A 17,446-nucleotide genomic window follows, 5' to 3' on the forward strand; every position below is an offset into this window, starting at 1 on the left:
TAACCTAGTCCCTCAGTAGAGTACCATAACCCCTCTACACGGCTAGCTGACCCAGTCCAGTAACCTAGCCCCTCAGTAGAGTACCATAACCCCTCTACACGGCTAGCTGACCCAGTCCAGTAACCTAGTCCCTCAGTAGAGTACCATAACCCCTCTACACGGCTAGCTGACCCAGTCCAGTAACCTAGTCCCTCAGTAGAGTACCATAACCCCTCTACACGGCTAGCTGACCCAGTCCAGTAACCTAGTCCCTTAGTAGAGAACCATAACCCCTCTACACGACTAGCTGACCCAGCATCAGTCCAGTAACCTAGTCCCTCAGTAGAGTACCATAACCCCTCTACACGGCTAGCTGACCCAGTCCAGTAACCTAGTCCCTTAGTAGAGAACCATAACCCCTCTACACGACTAGCTGACCCAGCATCAGTCCAGTAACCTAGTCCCTCAGTAGAGTACCATAACCCCTCTACACGACTAGCTGACCCAGTCCAGTAACCTAGCCCCTCAGTAGAGTAACATAACCCCTCTACACGGCTAGCTGACCCAGTCCAGTAACCTAGTCCCTCAGTAGAGTAACATAACCCCTCTACACGGCTAGCTGACCCAGTCCAGTAACCTAGTCCCTCAGTAGAGTAACATAACCCCTCTACACGGCTAGCTGACCCAGTCCAGTAACCTAGTCCCTCAGTAGAGTACCATAACCCCTCTACATGGCTAGCTGACCCAGTCCAGTAACCTAGCCCCTCAGTAGAGTAACATAACCCCTCTACACGGCTAGCTGACCCAGTCCAGTAACCTAGTCCCTCAGTAGAGTAACATAACCCCTCTACATGGCTAGCTGACCCAGTCCAGTAACCTAGTCCCTCAGTAGAGTAACATAACCCCTCTACACGGCTAGCTGACCCTGCATCAGTCCAGTAACCTAGTCCCTCAGTAGAGTACCATAACCCCTCTACACGGCTAGCTGACCCAGTCCAGTAACCTAGTCCCTCAGTAGAGTACCATAACCCCTCTACATGGCTAGCTGACCCAGTCCAGTAACCTAGTCCCTCAGTAGAGTACCATAACCCCTCTTCACGACTAGCTGACCCAGCATCAGTCCAGTAACCTAGCCCCTCAGTAGAGTACCATAACCCCTCTACACGGCTAGCTGACCCAGTCCAGTAACCTAGTCCCTCAGTAGAGTACCATAACCCCTCTACACGGCTAGCTGACCCAGTCCAGTAACCTAGTCCCTCAGTAGAGTACCATAACCCCTCTACACGGCTAGCTGACCCAGCATCAGTCCAGTAACCTAGTCCCTCAGTAGAGTACCATAACCCCTCTACACGACTAGCTGACCCTGCATCAGTCCAGTAACCTAGTCCCTCAGTAGAGTAACATAACCCCTCTACACGGCTAGCTGACCCAGCATCAGTCCAGTAACCTAGTCCCTCAGTAGAGAACCATAACCCCTCTACACGGCTAGCTGACCCAGTCCAGTAACCTAGTCCCTCAGTAGAGTACCATAACCCCTCTACACGGCTAGCTGACCCAGTCCAGTAACCTAGCCCCTCAGTAGAGTACCATAACCCCTCTACACGGCTAGCTGACCCAGTCCAGTAACCTAGCCCCTCAGTAGAGTAACATAACCCCTCTACACGGCTAGCTGACCCAGTCCAGTAACCTAGTCCCTCAGTAGAGTACCATGACCCCTCTACACGGCTAGCTGACCCAGTCCAGTAACCTAGCCCCTCAGTAGAGTAACATAACCCCTCTACACGGCTAGCTGACCCAGTCCAGTAACCTAGTCCCTCAGTAGAGTACCATAACCCCTCTACACGGCTAGCTGACCCAGTCCAGTACCCTAGTCCCTCAGTAGAGTAACATAACCCCTCTACACGGCTAGCTGACCCAGTCCAGTACCCTAGTCCCTCAGTAGAGTACCATAACCCCTCTACACGGCTAGCTGACCCAGTCCAGTAACCTAGTCCCTCAGTAGAGTACCATAACCCCTCTACACGGCTAGCTGACCCAACATCAGTCCAGTAACCTAGTCCCTCAGTAGAGTACCATGACCTCTCTACACGGCTAGCTGACCCAGTCCAGTAACCTAGTCCCTCAGTAGAGTACCATAACCCCTCTACACGGCTAGCTGACCCAGTCCAGTAACCTAGCCCCTCAGTAGAGTACCATAACCCCTCTACACGGCTAGCTGACCCAGCATCAGTCCAGTAACCTAGTCCCTCAGTAGAGTACCATAACCCCTCTACACGGCTAGCTGACCCAGTCCAGTAACCTAGCCCCTCAGTAGAGTACCATAACCCCTCTACACGACTAGCTGACCCAGTCCAGTAACCTAGTCCCTCAGTAGAGTACCATGACCCCTCTACACGGCTAGCTGACCCAGTCCAGTAACCTAGTCCCTCAGTAGAGTACCATGACCCCTCTACACGGCTAGCTGACCCAGTCCAGTAACCTAGTCCCTCAGTAGAGTAACATAACCCCTCTACACGGCTAGCTGACCCAGTCCAGTAACCTAGTCCCTCAGTAGAGTACCATGACCCCTCTACACGGCTAGCTGACCCAGTCCAGTAACCTAGTCCCTCAGTAGAGTACCATAACCCCTCTACACGGCTAGCTGACCTAGTCCAGTAACCTAGCCCCTCAGTAGAGTACCATAACCCCTCTACACGGCTAGCTGACCCAGTCCAGTAACCTAGTCCCTCAGTAGAGTACCATAACCCCTCTACACGGCTAGCTGACCCAGTCCAGTAACCTAGTCCCTCAGTAGAGTACCATAACCCCTCTACACGGCTAGCTGACCCAGTCCAGTAACCTAGTCCCTCAGTAGAGTACCATAACCCCTCTACACGGCTAGCTGACCCAGTCCAGTAACCTAGCCCCTCAGTAGAGTACCATAACCCCTCTACACGGCTAGCTGACCCAGCATCAGTCCAGTAACCTAGCCCCTCAGTAGAGTACCATAACCCCTCTACACGGCTAGCTGACCCAGTCCAGTAACCTAGTCCCTCAGTAGAGTAACATAACCCCCCTACACGACTAGCTGATCCAGCATCAGTCCAGTAACCTAGTCCCTCAGTAGAGTACCATAACCCCTCTACACGGCTAGCTGACCCAGTCCAGTAACCTAGTCCCTCAGTAGAGTACCATAACCCCTCTACACGGCTAGCTGACCCAGTCCAGTAACCTAGTCCCTCAGTAGAGTACCATGACCCCTCTACACGGCTAGCTGACCCAGTCCAGTAACCTAGTCCCTCAGTAGAGTACCATAACCCCTCTACACGGCTAGCTGACCCAGTCCAGTAACCTAGTCCCTCAGTAGAGTACCATAACCCCTCTACACGGCTAGCTGACCCAGTCCAGTAACCTAGTCCCTCAGTAGAGTACCATAACCCCTCTACACGGCTAGCTGACCCAGTCCAGTAACCTAGTCCCTCAGTAGAGTAACATAACCCCTCTACACGGCTAGCTGACCCAGCACCAGTCCAGTAACCTAGCCCCTCAGTAGAGTACCATAACCCCTCTACACGGCTAGCTGACCCAGTCCAGTAACCTAGCCCCTCAGTAGAGTAACATAACCCCTCTACACGGCTAGCTGACCCAGTCCAGTAACCTAGCCCCTCAGTAGAGTACCATAACCCCTCTACACGGCTAGCTGACCCAGCATCAGTCCAGTAACCTAGTCCCTCAGTAGAGTAACATAACCCCTCTACACAGCTAGCTGACCCAGTCCAGTAACCTAGTCCCTCAGTAGAGTACCATAACCCCTCTACACGGCTAGCTGACCCAGTCCAGTAACCTAGCCCCTCAGTAGAGTAACATAACCCCTCTACACGGCTAGCTGACCCAGTCCAGTAACCTAGTCCCTCAGTAGAGTACCATAACCCCTCTACACGGCTAGCTGACCCAGTCCAGTAACCTAGCCCCTCAGTAGAGTAACATAACCCCTCTACACGGCTAGCTGACCCAGTCCAGTAACCTAGTCCCTCAGTAGAGTACCATAACCCCTCTACACGGCTAGCTGACCCAGTCCAGTAACCTAGCCCCTCAGTAGAGTAACATAACCCCTCTACACGGCTAGCTGACCCAGCATCAGTCCAGTAACCTAGTCCCTCAGTAGAGTACCATAACCCCTCTACACGGCTAGCTGACCCAGTCCAGTAACCTAGCCCCTCAGTAGAGTAACATAACCCCTCTACACGGCTAGCTGACCCAGTCCAGTAACCTAGCCCCTCAGTAGAGTAACATAACCCCTCTACACGGCTAGCTGACCCAGTCCAGTACCCTAGCCCCTCAGTAACATAGCCCCTCAGTAACATAGCCCCTCTATGTAGTCGATTAGCACTTGGCAGGTTATTTGCGGCCTCTCTGACACAGACATGCAGCTGGTATACCAGTTATGTAAGCTAGTGAGGGGAGAGACAGAGAAGAGCTCTTAAATCACTTCACAGCCTGTGTGTGTGTGTGTGTGTGTGTGTCAATGTACCCGATTACAGTGCTATAAACACGTCTATGAAGCCCTATAAACATGACTTACCGCTCATAGTGACCATCAATGAATGAATAACAACCAATCTACCAAGAGGGCACTTCAACTATCAACGCTTTTGATATGTACAGAAATAACCAACAAAGTTGTGAGTCGTCCCACAGTTTACACATTTGTTCTGTACGGGTGTGGATCTGACAGCTCTAGCTACCTACCCTCCGTTTCAGCATCTTCCTCAGTCTGGACAGCCTGGGTCAGGAGGGGGTTCATGTCTCTGTCCTGTCCTGGAGTAGGGGTGAGGGGTTTGTGGGTAGTAGCAGTAACAATCTGACCGCGTTGCTCCAAAGTGGTGTGTTGGATGTCCAGGGAAACAGCGTCGGTCCTTAGTCTAGGTGCTCCGGGTCTCAATGGGCTCTAGTCTGAGTCAGGTCGGCTGGCTGTGTGTTGTGAGGGGTTGGTATATGGTTCTCTTTCTCCTTTCCGTCCCTCCCTCCGTTGGCATACTGGGTATGGTACTCCCCTCCCTCTCCCCCTCCCTCCCTCCCTCCGTTGGCATACTGGGTATGGTACTCCCCTCCCTCCCTCCTTTCCTTCCCTCCCTCCGTTGGCATACTGGGTATGGTACTCCCCCTCCCCCCTTTCCTTCCCTCCCTCCGTTGGCATACTGGGTATGTTACTCCCCCTCCCTCCCTCTCTCCTTTCCTTCCCTCCCTCCGTTGTCATACTGGGTATGTTACTCCCCTCCCTCCCTCTCTCCTTTCCTTCCCTCCCTCCGTTGGCATACTGGGTATGTTACTCTCCTCCCTCCCTCCTTTCCTTCCTTCCCTCCCTCGGCATACTGGGTATGGTACTCCCCCTCCCTCTCTCCTTTCCTTCCCTCCCTCCCTCCCTCCGTTGGCATACTGGGTATGTTACTCTCCTCCCGCTCTCCTTTCCTTCCCTCCCTCTCTCCTTTCCTTCCCTCCCTCCCTCCCTCTGTTGGCATACTGGGTATGGTACTCCCCTCCCTCTCTCCTTTCCTTCCCTCCCTCTCTCCTTTCCTTCCCTCCCTCCGTTGGCATACTGGGTATGTTACCCTCCTCCCTCTCTCATTTCCTTCCCTCCCTCCGTTGGCATACTGGGTATGTTACTCCCCCTCCCTCCCTCTCTCCTTTCCTTCCCTCTCTCCCTCTGTTGGCATACTGCCTGGTGGGCCAGCCAGAGAGAGAGGGAAACATGGATTAGAGAGAATGAAGAAAACAGGTGAGAGAAGGGCTAGAGGGAGGAAGGGCTAGAGAGAGAGACGGCTGGGAGGAAGGGCTAGAGGGAGGAAGGGCTAGAGAGAGAGAAGGGCTAGAGGGAGGAAGGGCTAGAGAGAGACAAGGGCTAGAGGGAGGAAGGGCTAGAGAGAGAGAGACGGCTGGGAGGAAGGGCTAGAGGGAGGAAGGGCTAGAGAGAGAGAGAAGGGCTAGAGGGAGGAAGGGCTAGAGAGAGAAAAGGGCTAGAGGGAGGAAGGGCTAGAGAGAGAGACGGCTGGGAGGAAGGGCTAGAGGGAGGAAGAGTGAGAGAAGGCTAGGGGGAAGGGCTAGATAGAAGGCTGGGGGGAAGGGCTAGAAAGAAGAGGCTGGGAGGAAGAGCTAGTGAGAGACAAGGCTAGGAGGAAGGGCTAGAGAGAGAGAAGGGCTAGGGGGAGGAAGGGCTAGAGAGAGACAATGCTAGGAAGAGCTAGAGAGAGACAAGGCTGGGAGGAAGGGCTAGAGAGAGAGAGAAGACTAGGAAGGACTAGAGAGAGAGAAGACTGGGAAGGACTAGAGAGAGAGAGAGAGAAGACTAGGAAGGACTAGAGAGAGAGAGAAGACTAGGAAGGACTAGAGAGAGAGAAGACTGGGAAGGACTAGAGAGAGAGAAGACTAGGAAGGACTAGAGAGAGAGAAGACTGGGAAGGACTAGAGAGAGAGAGAGAAGACTAGGAAGGACTAGAGAGAGAGAGAAGACTAGGAAGGACTAGAGAGAGAGAAGACTGGGAAGGACTAGAGAGAGAGAAGACTAGGAAGGACTAGAGAGAGAGAAGACTGGGAAGGACTAGAGAGAGAGACTAGGAAGGACTAGAGAGAGAGAGAAGACTAAGAAGGACTAGAGAGAGAGGGAAGACTAGGAAGGACTAGAGAGAGAAGACTGGGAAGGACTAGAGAGAGAGAAGACTAGGAAGGACTAGAGAGAGAGAAGACTGGGAAGGACTAGAGAGAGAGACTAGGAAGGACTAGAGAGAGAGAGAAGACTAAGAAGGACTAGAGAGAGAGGGAAGACTAGGAAGGACTAGAGAGAGAGAGAAGACTAGGAAGGGCTAGAGAGAGAGACTAGGAAGGACTAGAGAGAGAGAGAAGACTAGGAAGGACTAGAGAGAGAGAGAGAAGACTAGGAAGGGCTAGAGAGAGAGAGAGAAGACTAGGAAGGGCTAGAGAGAGAGAGAGAAGACTAGGAAGGGCTAGAGAGAGAGAGAGAAGACTGGGAAGGGCTAGAGAGAGAGAGAAGACTAGGAAGGGCTAGAGAGAGAGAAGACTAGGAAGGGCTAGAGAGAGAGAGAAGACTAGGAAGGACTAGAGAGAGAGAAGACTGGGAAGGACTAGAGAGAGAGAAGACTAGGAAGGACTAGAGAGAGAGAAGACTGGGAAGGACTAGAGAGAGAGAGAGAGAAGACTGAAGGACTAGAGAGAGAGAGAAGACTAGGAAGGACTAGAGAGAGAGAGAAGACTGGGAAGGACTAGCGAGAGAGAAGACTAGGAAGGACTAGAGAGAGATAAGACTAGGAAGGACTAGAGAGAGAGAGAGAAGACTAGGAAGGGCTAGAGAGAGAGAGAGAAGACTAGGAAGGGCTAGAGAGAGAGAGAGAAGACTAGGAAGGGCTAGAGAGAGAGAGAGAAGACTAGGAAGGGCTAGAGAGAGAGAGAGAAGACTGGGAAGGGCTAGAGAGAGAGAGAAGACTGGGAAGGACTAGAGAGAGAGAAGACTAGGAAGGGCTAGAGAGAGAGAGAGAAGACTAGGAAGGGCTAGAGAGAGAGAGAGAAGACTGGGAAGGGCTAGAGAGAGAGAGAAGACTGGGAAGGGCTAGAGAGAGAGAGAGAAGACTGGGAAGGGCTAGAGAGAGAGAGAAGACTATGAAGGGCTAGAGAGAGAGAGAGGGGAAAGGGGAGAGAGAGACTAAGGTGAGAGTTCTAGCAGTTGGAAATAGAGTACCTTGACAAATATTGTGACAAGGAGGGGGACATTGTCATGACAAACACTGACAGTTAGGCTACCTATCTGCTGCTCCCTACCTGCTGCATCCTACCTACTGCATCCTACCTACTGCATCCTACCTGCTGCATTCTACCTGCTGCCTTCTACCTGCTGCATTCTACCTGTTGTTCTTTACCTGCTGCTCCCTACCTGCTGCATCCTACCTGCTGCATTCTACCTGCTGCATTCTACCTGCTGCATCCTACCTGCTGTATCCTACCTGCTGCATCCTACCAGCTGCATTCCACCTGCTGCCTTCTACCTGCTGCATCCTACCTGCTGCATTCTACCTGCTGCATCCTACCTGCTGTATCCTACCTGCTGCATCCTACTTGCTGTTCTCTACCTGCTTCTCCCTACCTGCTGCATCCTACCTGCTACACCCTACCTGCTGTTCTCTACCTGCTGCATCCTACCTGCTGCACCCTACCTGCTGCACCCTACCTGCTGCACCCTACCTGCTGCACCCTACCTGCTGCATCCTACCTGCTGCATCCTACCTGCTGCACCCTACCTGCTGTTCTCTACCTGCTGCATCCTACCTGCTGCACCCTACCTGCTGCACCCTACCTGCTGTTCTCTACCTGCTGCCTTCTACCTGCTGCACCCTACCTGCTGTTCTCTACCTGCTGTTCTCTACCTGCTGCACCCTACCTGCTGCACCCTACCTGCTGTTCTCTACCTGCTGCACCCTACCTGCTGTTCTCTACCTGCTGTTCTCTACCTGCTGCATCCTACCTGCTGTATCCTACCTGCTGCATCCTACTTGCTGTTCTCTACCTGCTTCTCCCTACCTGCTGCATCCTACCTGCTGCACCCTACCTGCTGTTCTCTACCTGCTGCATCCTACCTGCTGCACCCTACCTGCTGCACCCTACCTGCTGCACCCTACCTGCTGCACCCTACCTGCTGCATCCTACCTGCTGCACCCTACCTGCTGTTCTCTACCTGCTGCATCCTACCTGCTGCACCCTACCTGCTGCACCCTACCTGCTGTTCTCTACCTGCTGCCTTCTACCTGCTGCACCCTACCTGCTGTTCTCTACCTGCTGCCTTCTACCTGCTGCACCCTACCTGCTGTTCTCTACCTGCTGTTCTCTACCTGCTGTTCTCTACCTGCTGCACCCTACCTGCTGCACCCTACCTGCTGTTCTCTACCTGCTGTTCTCTACCTGCTGTTCTCTACCTGCTGCCTTCTACCTGCTGTTCTCTACCTGCTGTTCTCTACCTGCTGTTCTCTACCTGCTGTTCTCTACCTGCAGCCTTCTACCTGCTGTTCTCTACCTGCTGTTCTCTATCTGCTGTTCTCTACCTGCTGTTCTCTACCTGCTGTTCTCTACCTGCTGTTCTCTACCTGCTGCCTTCTACCTGCTGTTCTCTACCTGCTGTTCTCTATCTGCTGTTCTCTACCTGCTGTTCTCTACCTGCTGTTCTCTACCTGCTGTTCTCTACCTGCTGCACCCTACCTGCTGTTCTCTACCTGCTGCACCCTACCTGCTGCACCCTACCTGCTGTTCTCTACCTGCTGCCTTCTACCTGCTGCACCCTACCTGCTGTTCTCTACCTGCTGTTCTCTACCTGCTGTTCTCTACCTGCTGTTCTCTATCTGCTGTTCTCTACCTGCTGTTCTCTATCTGCTGTTCTCTATCTGCTGTTCTCTACCTGTTGTTCTCTACCTGCTGTTCTCTACCTGCTGTTCTCTACCTGCTGTTCTCTACCTGCTGTTCTCTACCTGCTGCACCCTACCTGCTGTTCTCTACCTGCTGTTCTCTACCTGCTGCACCCTACCTGCTGTTCTCTACATGCTGTTCTCTACCTGCTGTTCTCTACCTGCTGTTCTCTACCTGCTGCACCCTACCTGCTGTTCTCTACCTGCTGTTCTCTACCTGCTGTTCTCTACCTGCTGTTCTCTACTTGCTGTTCTCTACCTGCTGCACCCTACCTGCTGTTCTCTACCTGCTGTTCTCTACCTGCTGTTCTCTACCTGCTGTTCTCCACCTGCTGTTCTCCACCTGCTGTTCTCTACCTGCTGTTCTCTACCTGCTGATCTCTACCTGCTGTTCTCTACCTGCTGTTCTCTACCTGCTACACCCTACCTGCTGTTCTCTACCTGCTGTTCTCTACCTGCTGCACCCTACCTGCTGTTCTCTACCTGCTGTTCTCTACCTGCTGTTCTCTACCTGCTGTTCTCTACCTGCTGTTCTCTACCTGCTGTCTTCTACCTGCTGTTCTCTACCTGCTGTTCTCTACCTGCTGTTCTCTACCTGCTGCACCCTACCTGCTGTTCTCTACCTGCTGTTCTCTACCTGCTGCACCCTACCTGCTGTTCTCTACCTGCTGTTCTCTACCTGCTGTTCTCTACCTGCTGTCTTCTACCTGCTGTTCTCTACCTGCTGTTCTCTACCTGCTGTTCTCTACCTGCTGCACCCTACCTGCTGTTCTTTACCTGCTGTTCTCTACCTGCTGTTCTCTACCTGCTGTTCTCTACCTGCTGCATCCTACCTGCTGCACCCTACCTGCTGTTCTCTACCTGCTGTTCTCTACCTGCTGTTCTCTACCTGCTGCACCCTACCTGCTGTTCTCTACCTGCTGCACCCTACCTGCTGCATCCTACCTGCTGTACCCTACCTGCTGCACCCTACCTGCTGCATCCTACCTGCTGCACCCTACCTGCTGCACCCTACCTGCTGTTCTCTACCTGCTGCACCCTACCTGCTGCACCCTACCTGCTGCATCCTACCTGCTGCATCCTACCTGCTGTTCTCTACCTGCTGTTCTCTACCTGCTGCACCCTACCTGCTGCACCCTACCTGCTATTCTCTACCTGCTGCATCCTACCTGATGTTCTCTACCTGCTGTTCTCTACCTGCTGTTCTCTACCTGCTGTTCTCTACCTGCTGCCTTCTACCTGCTGTTCTCTACCTGCTGTTCTCTACCTGCTGTTCTCTACCTGCTGCCTTCTACCTGCTGTTCTCTACCTGCTGTTCTCTATCTGCTGTTCTCTACCTGCTGTTCTCTACCTGCTGTTCTCTACCTGCTGCATCCTACCTGCTGTATCCTACCTGCTGCATCCTACTTGCTGTTCTCTACCTGCTTCTCCCTACCTGCTGCATCCTACCTGCTGCACCCTACCTGCTGTTCTCTACCTGCTGCATCCTACCTGCTGCACCCTACCTGCTGCACCCTACCTGCTGCACCCTACCTGCTGCACCCTACCTGCTGCATCCTACCTGCTGCACCCTACCTGCTGTTCTCTACCTGCTGCATCCTACCTGCTGCACCCTACCTGCTGCACCCTACCTGCTGTTCTCTACCTGCTGCCTTCTACCTGCTGCACCCTACCTGCTGTTCTCTACCTGCTGCCTTCTACCTGCTGCACCCTACCTGCTGTTCTCTACCTGCTGTTCTCTACCTGCTGTTCTCTACCTGCTGCACCCTACCTGCTGCACCCTACCTGCTGTTCTCTACCTGCTGTTCTCTACCTGCTGTTCTCTACCTGCTGCCTTCTACCTGCTGTTCTCTACCTGCTGTTCTCTACCTGCTGTTCTCTACCTGCTGTTCTCTACCTGCAGCCTTCTACCTGCTGTTCTCTACCTGCTGTTCTCTATCTGCTGTTCTCTACCTGCTGTTCTCTACCTGCTGTTCTCTACCTGCTGTTCTCTACCTGCTGCCTTCTACCTGCTGTTCTCTACCTGCTGTTCTCTATCTGCTGTTCTCTACCTGCTGTTCTCTACCTGCTGTTCTCTACCTGCTGTTCTCTACCTGCTGCACCCTACCTGCTGTTCTCTACCTGCTGCACCCTACCTGCTGCACCCTACCTGCTGTTCTCTACCTGCTGCCTTCTACCTGCTGCACCCTACCTGCTGTTCTCTACCTGCTGTTCTCTACCTGCTGTTCTCTACCTGCTGTTCTCTATCTGCTGTTCTCTACCTGCTGTTCTCTATCTGCTGTTCTCTATCTGCTGTTCTCTACCTGTTGTTCTCTACCTGCTGTTCTCTACCTGCTGTTCTCTACCTGCTGTTCTCTACCTGCTGTTCTCTACCTGCTGCACCCTACCTGCTGTTCTCTACCTGCTGTTCTCTACCTGCTGCACCCTACCTGCTGTTCTCTACATGCTGTTCTCTACCTGCTGTTCTCTACCTGCTGTTCTCTACCTGCTGCACCCTACCTGCTGTTCTCTACCTGCTGTTCTCTACCTGCTGTTCTCTACCTGCTGTTCTCTACTTGCTGTTCTCTACCTGCTGCACCCTACCTGCTGTTCTCTACCTGCTGTTCTCTACCTGCTGTTCTCTACCTGCTGTTCTCCACCTGCTGTTCTCCACCTGCTGTTCTCTACCTGCTGTTCTCTACCTGCTGATCTCTACCTGCTGTTCTCTACCTGCTGTTCTCTACCTGCTACACCCTACCTGCTGTTCTCTACCTGCTGTTCTCTACCTGCTGCACCCTACCTGCTGTTCTCTACCTGCTGTTCTCTACCTGCTGTTCTCTACCTGCTGTTCTCTACCTGCTGTTCTCTACCTGCTGTCTTCTACCTGCTGTTCTCTACCTGCTGTTCTCTACCTGCTGTTCTCTACCTGCTGCACCCTACCTGCTGTTCTCTACCTGCTGTTCTCTACCTGCTGCACCCTACCTGCTGTTCTCTACCTGCTGTTCTCTACCTGCTGTTCTCTACCTGCTGTCTTCTACCTGCTGTTCTCTACCTGCTGTTCTCTACCTGCTGTTCTCTACCTGCTGCACCCTACCTGCTGTTCTTTACCTGCTGTTCTCTACCTGCTGTTCTCTACCTGCTGTTCTCTACCTGCTGTTCTCTACCTGCTGCATCCTACCTGCTGCACCCTACCTGCTGTTCTCTACCTGCTGTTCTCTACCTGCTGTTCTCTACCTGCTGCACCCTACCTGCTGTTCTCTACCTGCTGCACCCTACCTGCTGCATCCTACCTGCTGTACCCTACCTGCTGCACCCTACCTGCTGCATCCTACCTGCTGCACCCTACCTGCTGCACCCTACCTGCTGTTCTCTACCTGCTGCACCCTACCTGCTGCACCCTACCTGCTGCATCCTACCTGCTGCATCCTACCTGCTGTTCTCTACCTGCTGTTCTCTACCTGCTGCACCCTACCTGCTGCACCCTACCTGCTATTCTCTACCTGCTGCATCCTACCTGATGTTCTCTACCTGCTGTTCTCTACCTGCTGTTCTCTACCTGCTGTTCTCTACCTGCTGCCTTCTACCTGCTGTTCTCTACCTGCTGTTCTCTACCTGCTGCCTTCTACCTGCTGTTCTCTACCTGCTGTTCTCTATCTGCTGTTCTCTACCTGCTGTTCTCTACCTGCTGTTCTCTACCTGCTGTTCTCTACCTGCTGCCTTCTACCTGCTGTTCTCTACCTGCTGTTCTCTATCTGCTGTTCTCTACCTGCTGTTCTCTACCTGCTGTTCTCTACCTGCTGTTCTCTACCTGCTGCACCCTACCTGCTGTTCTCTACCTGCTGCACCCTACCTGCTGCACCCTACCTGCTGTTCTCTACCTGCTGCCTTCTACCTGCTGCACCCTACCTGCTGTTCTCTACCTGCTGTTCTCTACCTGCTGTTCTCTACCTGCTGTTCTCTATCTGCTGTTCTCTACCTGCTGTTCTCTATCTGCTGTTCTCTATCTGCTGTTCTCTACCTGTTGTTCTCTACCTGCTGTTCTCTACCTGCTGTTCTCTACCTGCTGTTCTCTACCTGCTGTTCTCTACCTGCTGCACCCTACCTGCTGTTCTCTACCTGCTGTTCTCTACCTGCTGCACCCTACCTGCTGTTCTCTACCTGCTGTTCTCTACCTGCTGTTCTCTACCTGCTGTTCTCTACCTGCTGCACCCTACCTGCTGTTCTCTACCTGCTGTTCTCTACCTGCTGTTCTCTACCTGCTGTTCTCTACTTGCTGTTCTCTACCTGCTGCACCCTACCTGCTGTTCTCTACCTGCTGTTCTCTACCTGCTGTTCTCTACCTGCTGTTCTCCACCTGCTGTTCTCCACCTGCTGTTCTCTACCTGCTGTTCTCTACCTGCTGATCTCTACCTGCTGTTCTCTACCTGCTGTTCTCTACCTGCTACACCCTACCTGCTGTTCTTTACCTGCTGTTCTCTACCTGCTGCACCCTACCTGCTGTTCTCTACCTGCTGTTCTCTACCTGCTGTTCTCTACCTGCTGTTCTCTACCTGCTGTCTTCTACCTGCTGTTCTCTACCTGCTGTTCTCTACCTGCTGTTCTCTACCTGCTGCACCCTACCTGCTGTTCTCTACCTGCTGTTCTCTACCTGCTGCACCCTACCTGCTGTTCTCTACCTGCTGTTCTCTACCTGCTGTTCTCTACCTGCTGTCTTCTACCTGCTGTTCTCTACCTGCTGTTCTCTACCTGCTGTTCTCTACCTGCTGCACCCTACCTGCTGTTCTCTACCTGCTGTTCTCTACCTGCTGTTCTCTACCTGCTGTTCTCTACCTGCTGTTCTCTACCTGCTGCATCCTACCTGCTGCACCCTACCTGCTGTTCTCTACCTGCTGTTCTCTACCTGCTGTTCTCTACCTGCTGCACCCTACCTGCTGTTCTCTACCTGCTGCACCCTACCTGCTGCATCCTACCTGCTGTACCCTACCTGCTGCACCCTACCTGCTGCATCCTACCTGCTGCACCCTACCTGCTGCACCCTACCTGCTGTTCTCTACCTGCTGCACCCTACCTGCTGCACCCTACCTGCTGCATCCTACCTGCTGCATCCTACCTGCTGTTCTCTACCTGCTGTTCTCTACCTGCTGCACCCTACCTGCTGCACCCTACCTGCTATTCTCTACCTGCTGCATCCTACCTGCTGCACCCTACCTGCTGTTCTCTACCTGCTGTTCTCTACCTGCTGCTCCCTACCTGCTGCTCCCTACCTGCTGCACCCTACCTGCTGTACCCTACCTGCTGTTCTCTACCTGCTGCATCCTACCTGCTGCCTTCTACCTGCTGCATCCTACCTGCTGTTCTCTACCTGCTGTTCTCTACCTGCTGCATCCAACCTGCTGTTCTCTACCTGCTGTTCTCTACCTGCTGTTCTCTACCTGCTGTTCTCTACCTGCTGCATCCTACCTGCTGCACCCTACCTGCTGTTCTCTACCTGCTGTTCTCTACCTGCTGTTCTCTACCTGCTGCACCCTACCTGCTGTTCTCTACCTGCTGCACCCTACCTGCTGCATCCTACCTGCTGTACCCTACCTGCTGCACCCTACCTGCTGCATCCTACCTGCTGCACCCTACCTGCTGCACCCTACCTGCTGTTCTCTACCTGCTGCACCCTACCTGCTGCACCCTACCTGCTGCATCCTACCTGCTGCATCCTACCTGCTGTTCTCTACCTGCTGTTCTCTACCTGCTGCACCCTACCTGCTGCACCCTACCTGCTATTCTCTACCTGCTGCATCCTACCTGATGTTCTCTACCTGCTGTTCTCTACCTGCTGTTCTCTACCTGCTGTTCTCTACCTGCTGCCTTCTACCTGCTGTTCTCTACCTGCTGTTCTCTACCTGCTGCCTTCTACCTGCTGTTCTCTACCTGCTGTTCTCTATCTGCTGTTCTCTACCTGCTGTTCTCTACCTGCTGTTCTCTACCTGCTGTTCTCTACCTGCTGCCTTCTACCTGCTGTTCTCTACCTGCTGTTCTCTATCTGCTGTTCTCTACCTGCTGTTCTCTACCTGCTGTTCTCTACCTGCTGTTCTCTACCTGCTGCACCCTACCTGCTGTTCTCTACCTGCTGCACCCTACCTGCTGCACCCTACCTGCTGTTCTCTACCTGCTGCCTTCTACCTGCTGCACCCTACCTGCTGTTCTCTACCTGCTGTTCTCTACCTGCTGTTCTCTACCTGCTGTTCTCTATCTGCTGTTCTCTACCTGCTGTTCTCTATCTGCTGTTCTCTATCTGCTGTTCTCTACCTGTTGTTCTCTACCTGCTGTTCTCTACCTGCTGTTCTCTACCTGCTGTTCTCTACCTGCTGTTCTCTACCTGCTGCACCCTACCTGCTGTTCTCTACCTGCTGTTCTCTACCTGCTGCACCCTACCTGCTGTTCTCTACCTGCTGTTCTCTACCTGCTGTTCTCTACCTGCTGTTCTCTACCTGCTGCACCCTACCTGCTGTTCTCTACCTGCTGTTCTCTACCTGCTGTTCTCTACCTGCTGTTCTCTACTTGCTGTTCTCTACCTGCTGCACCCTACCTGCTGTTCTCTACCTGCTGTTCTCTACCTGCTGTTCTCTACCTGCTGTTCTCCACCTGCTGTTCTCCACCTGCTGTTCTCTACCTGCTGTTCTCTACCTGCTGATCTCTACCTGCTGTTCTCTACCTGCTGTTCTCTACCTGCTACACCCTACCTGCTGTTCTTTACCTGCTGTTCTCTACCTGCTGCACCCTACCTGCTGTTCTCTACCTGCTGTTCTCTACCTGCTGTTCTCTACCTGCTGTTCTCTACCTGCTGTCTTCTACCTGCTGTTCTCTACCTGCTGTTCTCTACCTGCTGTTCTCTACCTGCTGCACCCTACCTGCTGTTCTCTACCTGCTGTTCTCTACCTGCTGCACCCTACCTGCTGTTCTCTACCTGCTGTTCTCTACCTGCTGTTCTCTACCTGCTGTCTTCTACCTGCTGTTCTCTACCTGCTGTTCTCTACCTGCTGTTCTCTACCTGCTGCACCCTACCTGCTGTTCTCTACCTGCTGTTCTCTACCTGCTGTTCTCTACCTGCTGTTCTCTACCTGCTGTTCTCTACCTGCTGCATCCTACCTGCTGCACCCTACCTGCTGTTCTCTACCTGCTGTTCTCTACCTGCTGTTCTCTACCTGCTGCACCCTACCTGCTGTTCTCTACCTGCTGCACCCTACCTGCTGCATCCTACCTGCTGTACCCTACCTGCTGCACCCTACCTGCTGCATCCTACCTGCTGCACCCTACCTGCTGCACCCTACCTGCTGTTCTCTACCTGCTGCACCCTACCTGCTGCACCCTACCTGCTGCATCCTACCTGCTGCATCCTACCTGCTGTTCTCTACCTGCTGTTCTCTACCTGCTGCACCCTACCTGCTGCACCCTACCTGCTATTCTCTACCTGCTGCATCCTACCTGCTGCACCCTACCTGCTGTTCTCTACCTGCTGTTCTCTACCTGCTGCTCCCTACCTGCTGCTCCCTACCTGCTGCACCCTACCTGCTGTACCCTACCTGCTGTTCTCTACCTGCTGCATCCTACCTGCTGCCTTCTACCTGCTGCATCCTACCTGCTGTTCTCTACCTGCTGTTCTCTACCTGCTGCATCCAACCTGCTGTTCTCTACCTGCTGTTCTCTACCTGCTGTTCTCTACCTGCTGCCTTCTACCTGCTGTTCTCTACCTGCTGTTCTCTACCTGCTGTTCTCTACCTGCTGTTCTCTACCTGCTGCCTTCTACCTGCTGTTCTCTACCTGCTGTTCTCTACCTGCCGTGCTCTACCTGCCGTGCTCTACCTGCCGTTCTCTACCTGCTGTTCTCTACCTGCTGTTCTCTACCTGCTGTTCTCTACCTGCTGTTCTCTACCTGCTGATCCCTTCCTGTTAAAGAACGATGCTGTCTCTCTGAGGCATCCCTTCCTGCTGCCTTCTAGCTGTTAAAGAACGATGTAAACAAGCAGAGACACATCGCGTAAACAAATAACAAGACTGCC

The 17,446-nt window shown here is 53.2% G+C and overlaps 1 protein-coding gene across 1 annotated transcript in view; it reads right to left on the reverse strand.

The window, feature by feature from the left end:
- Window positions 1-5,080, reverse strand: part of LOC149975363 (methyltransferase-like protein 21E) — a 33,610-nt gene extending 28,530 nt beyond the window's left edge. Inside the window, exon 1 of the mRNA XM_090206702.1 lies at window positions 4,708-5,080. Coding sequence (XP_090062828.1) covers window positions 4,708-4,762 — 55 coding nt within the window. The 5' untranslated portion in view covers window positions 4,763-5,080. The remainder of the gene's footprint in view (window positions 1-4,707) is intronic.
- Window positions 5,081-17,446: the final 12,366 nt, after the last annotated feature.

This window comes from Oncorhynchus mykiss, chromosome 18 (assembly GCF_057628025.1).
Source record: "Oncorhynchus mykiss isolate SJ-2025 chromosome 18, ASM5762802v1, whole genome shotgun sequence".
NCBI classification, from domain to species: domain Eukaryota; kingdom Metazoa; phylum Chordata; class Actinopteri; order Salmoniformes; family Salmonidae; genus Oncorhynchus; species Oncorhynchus mykiss.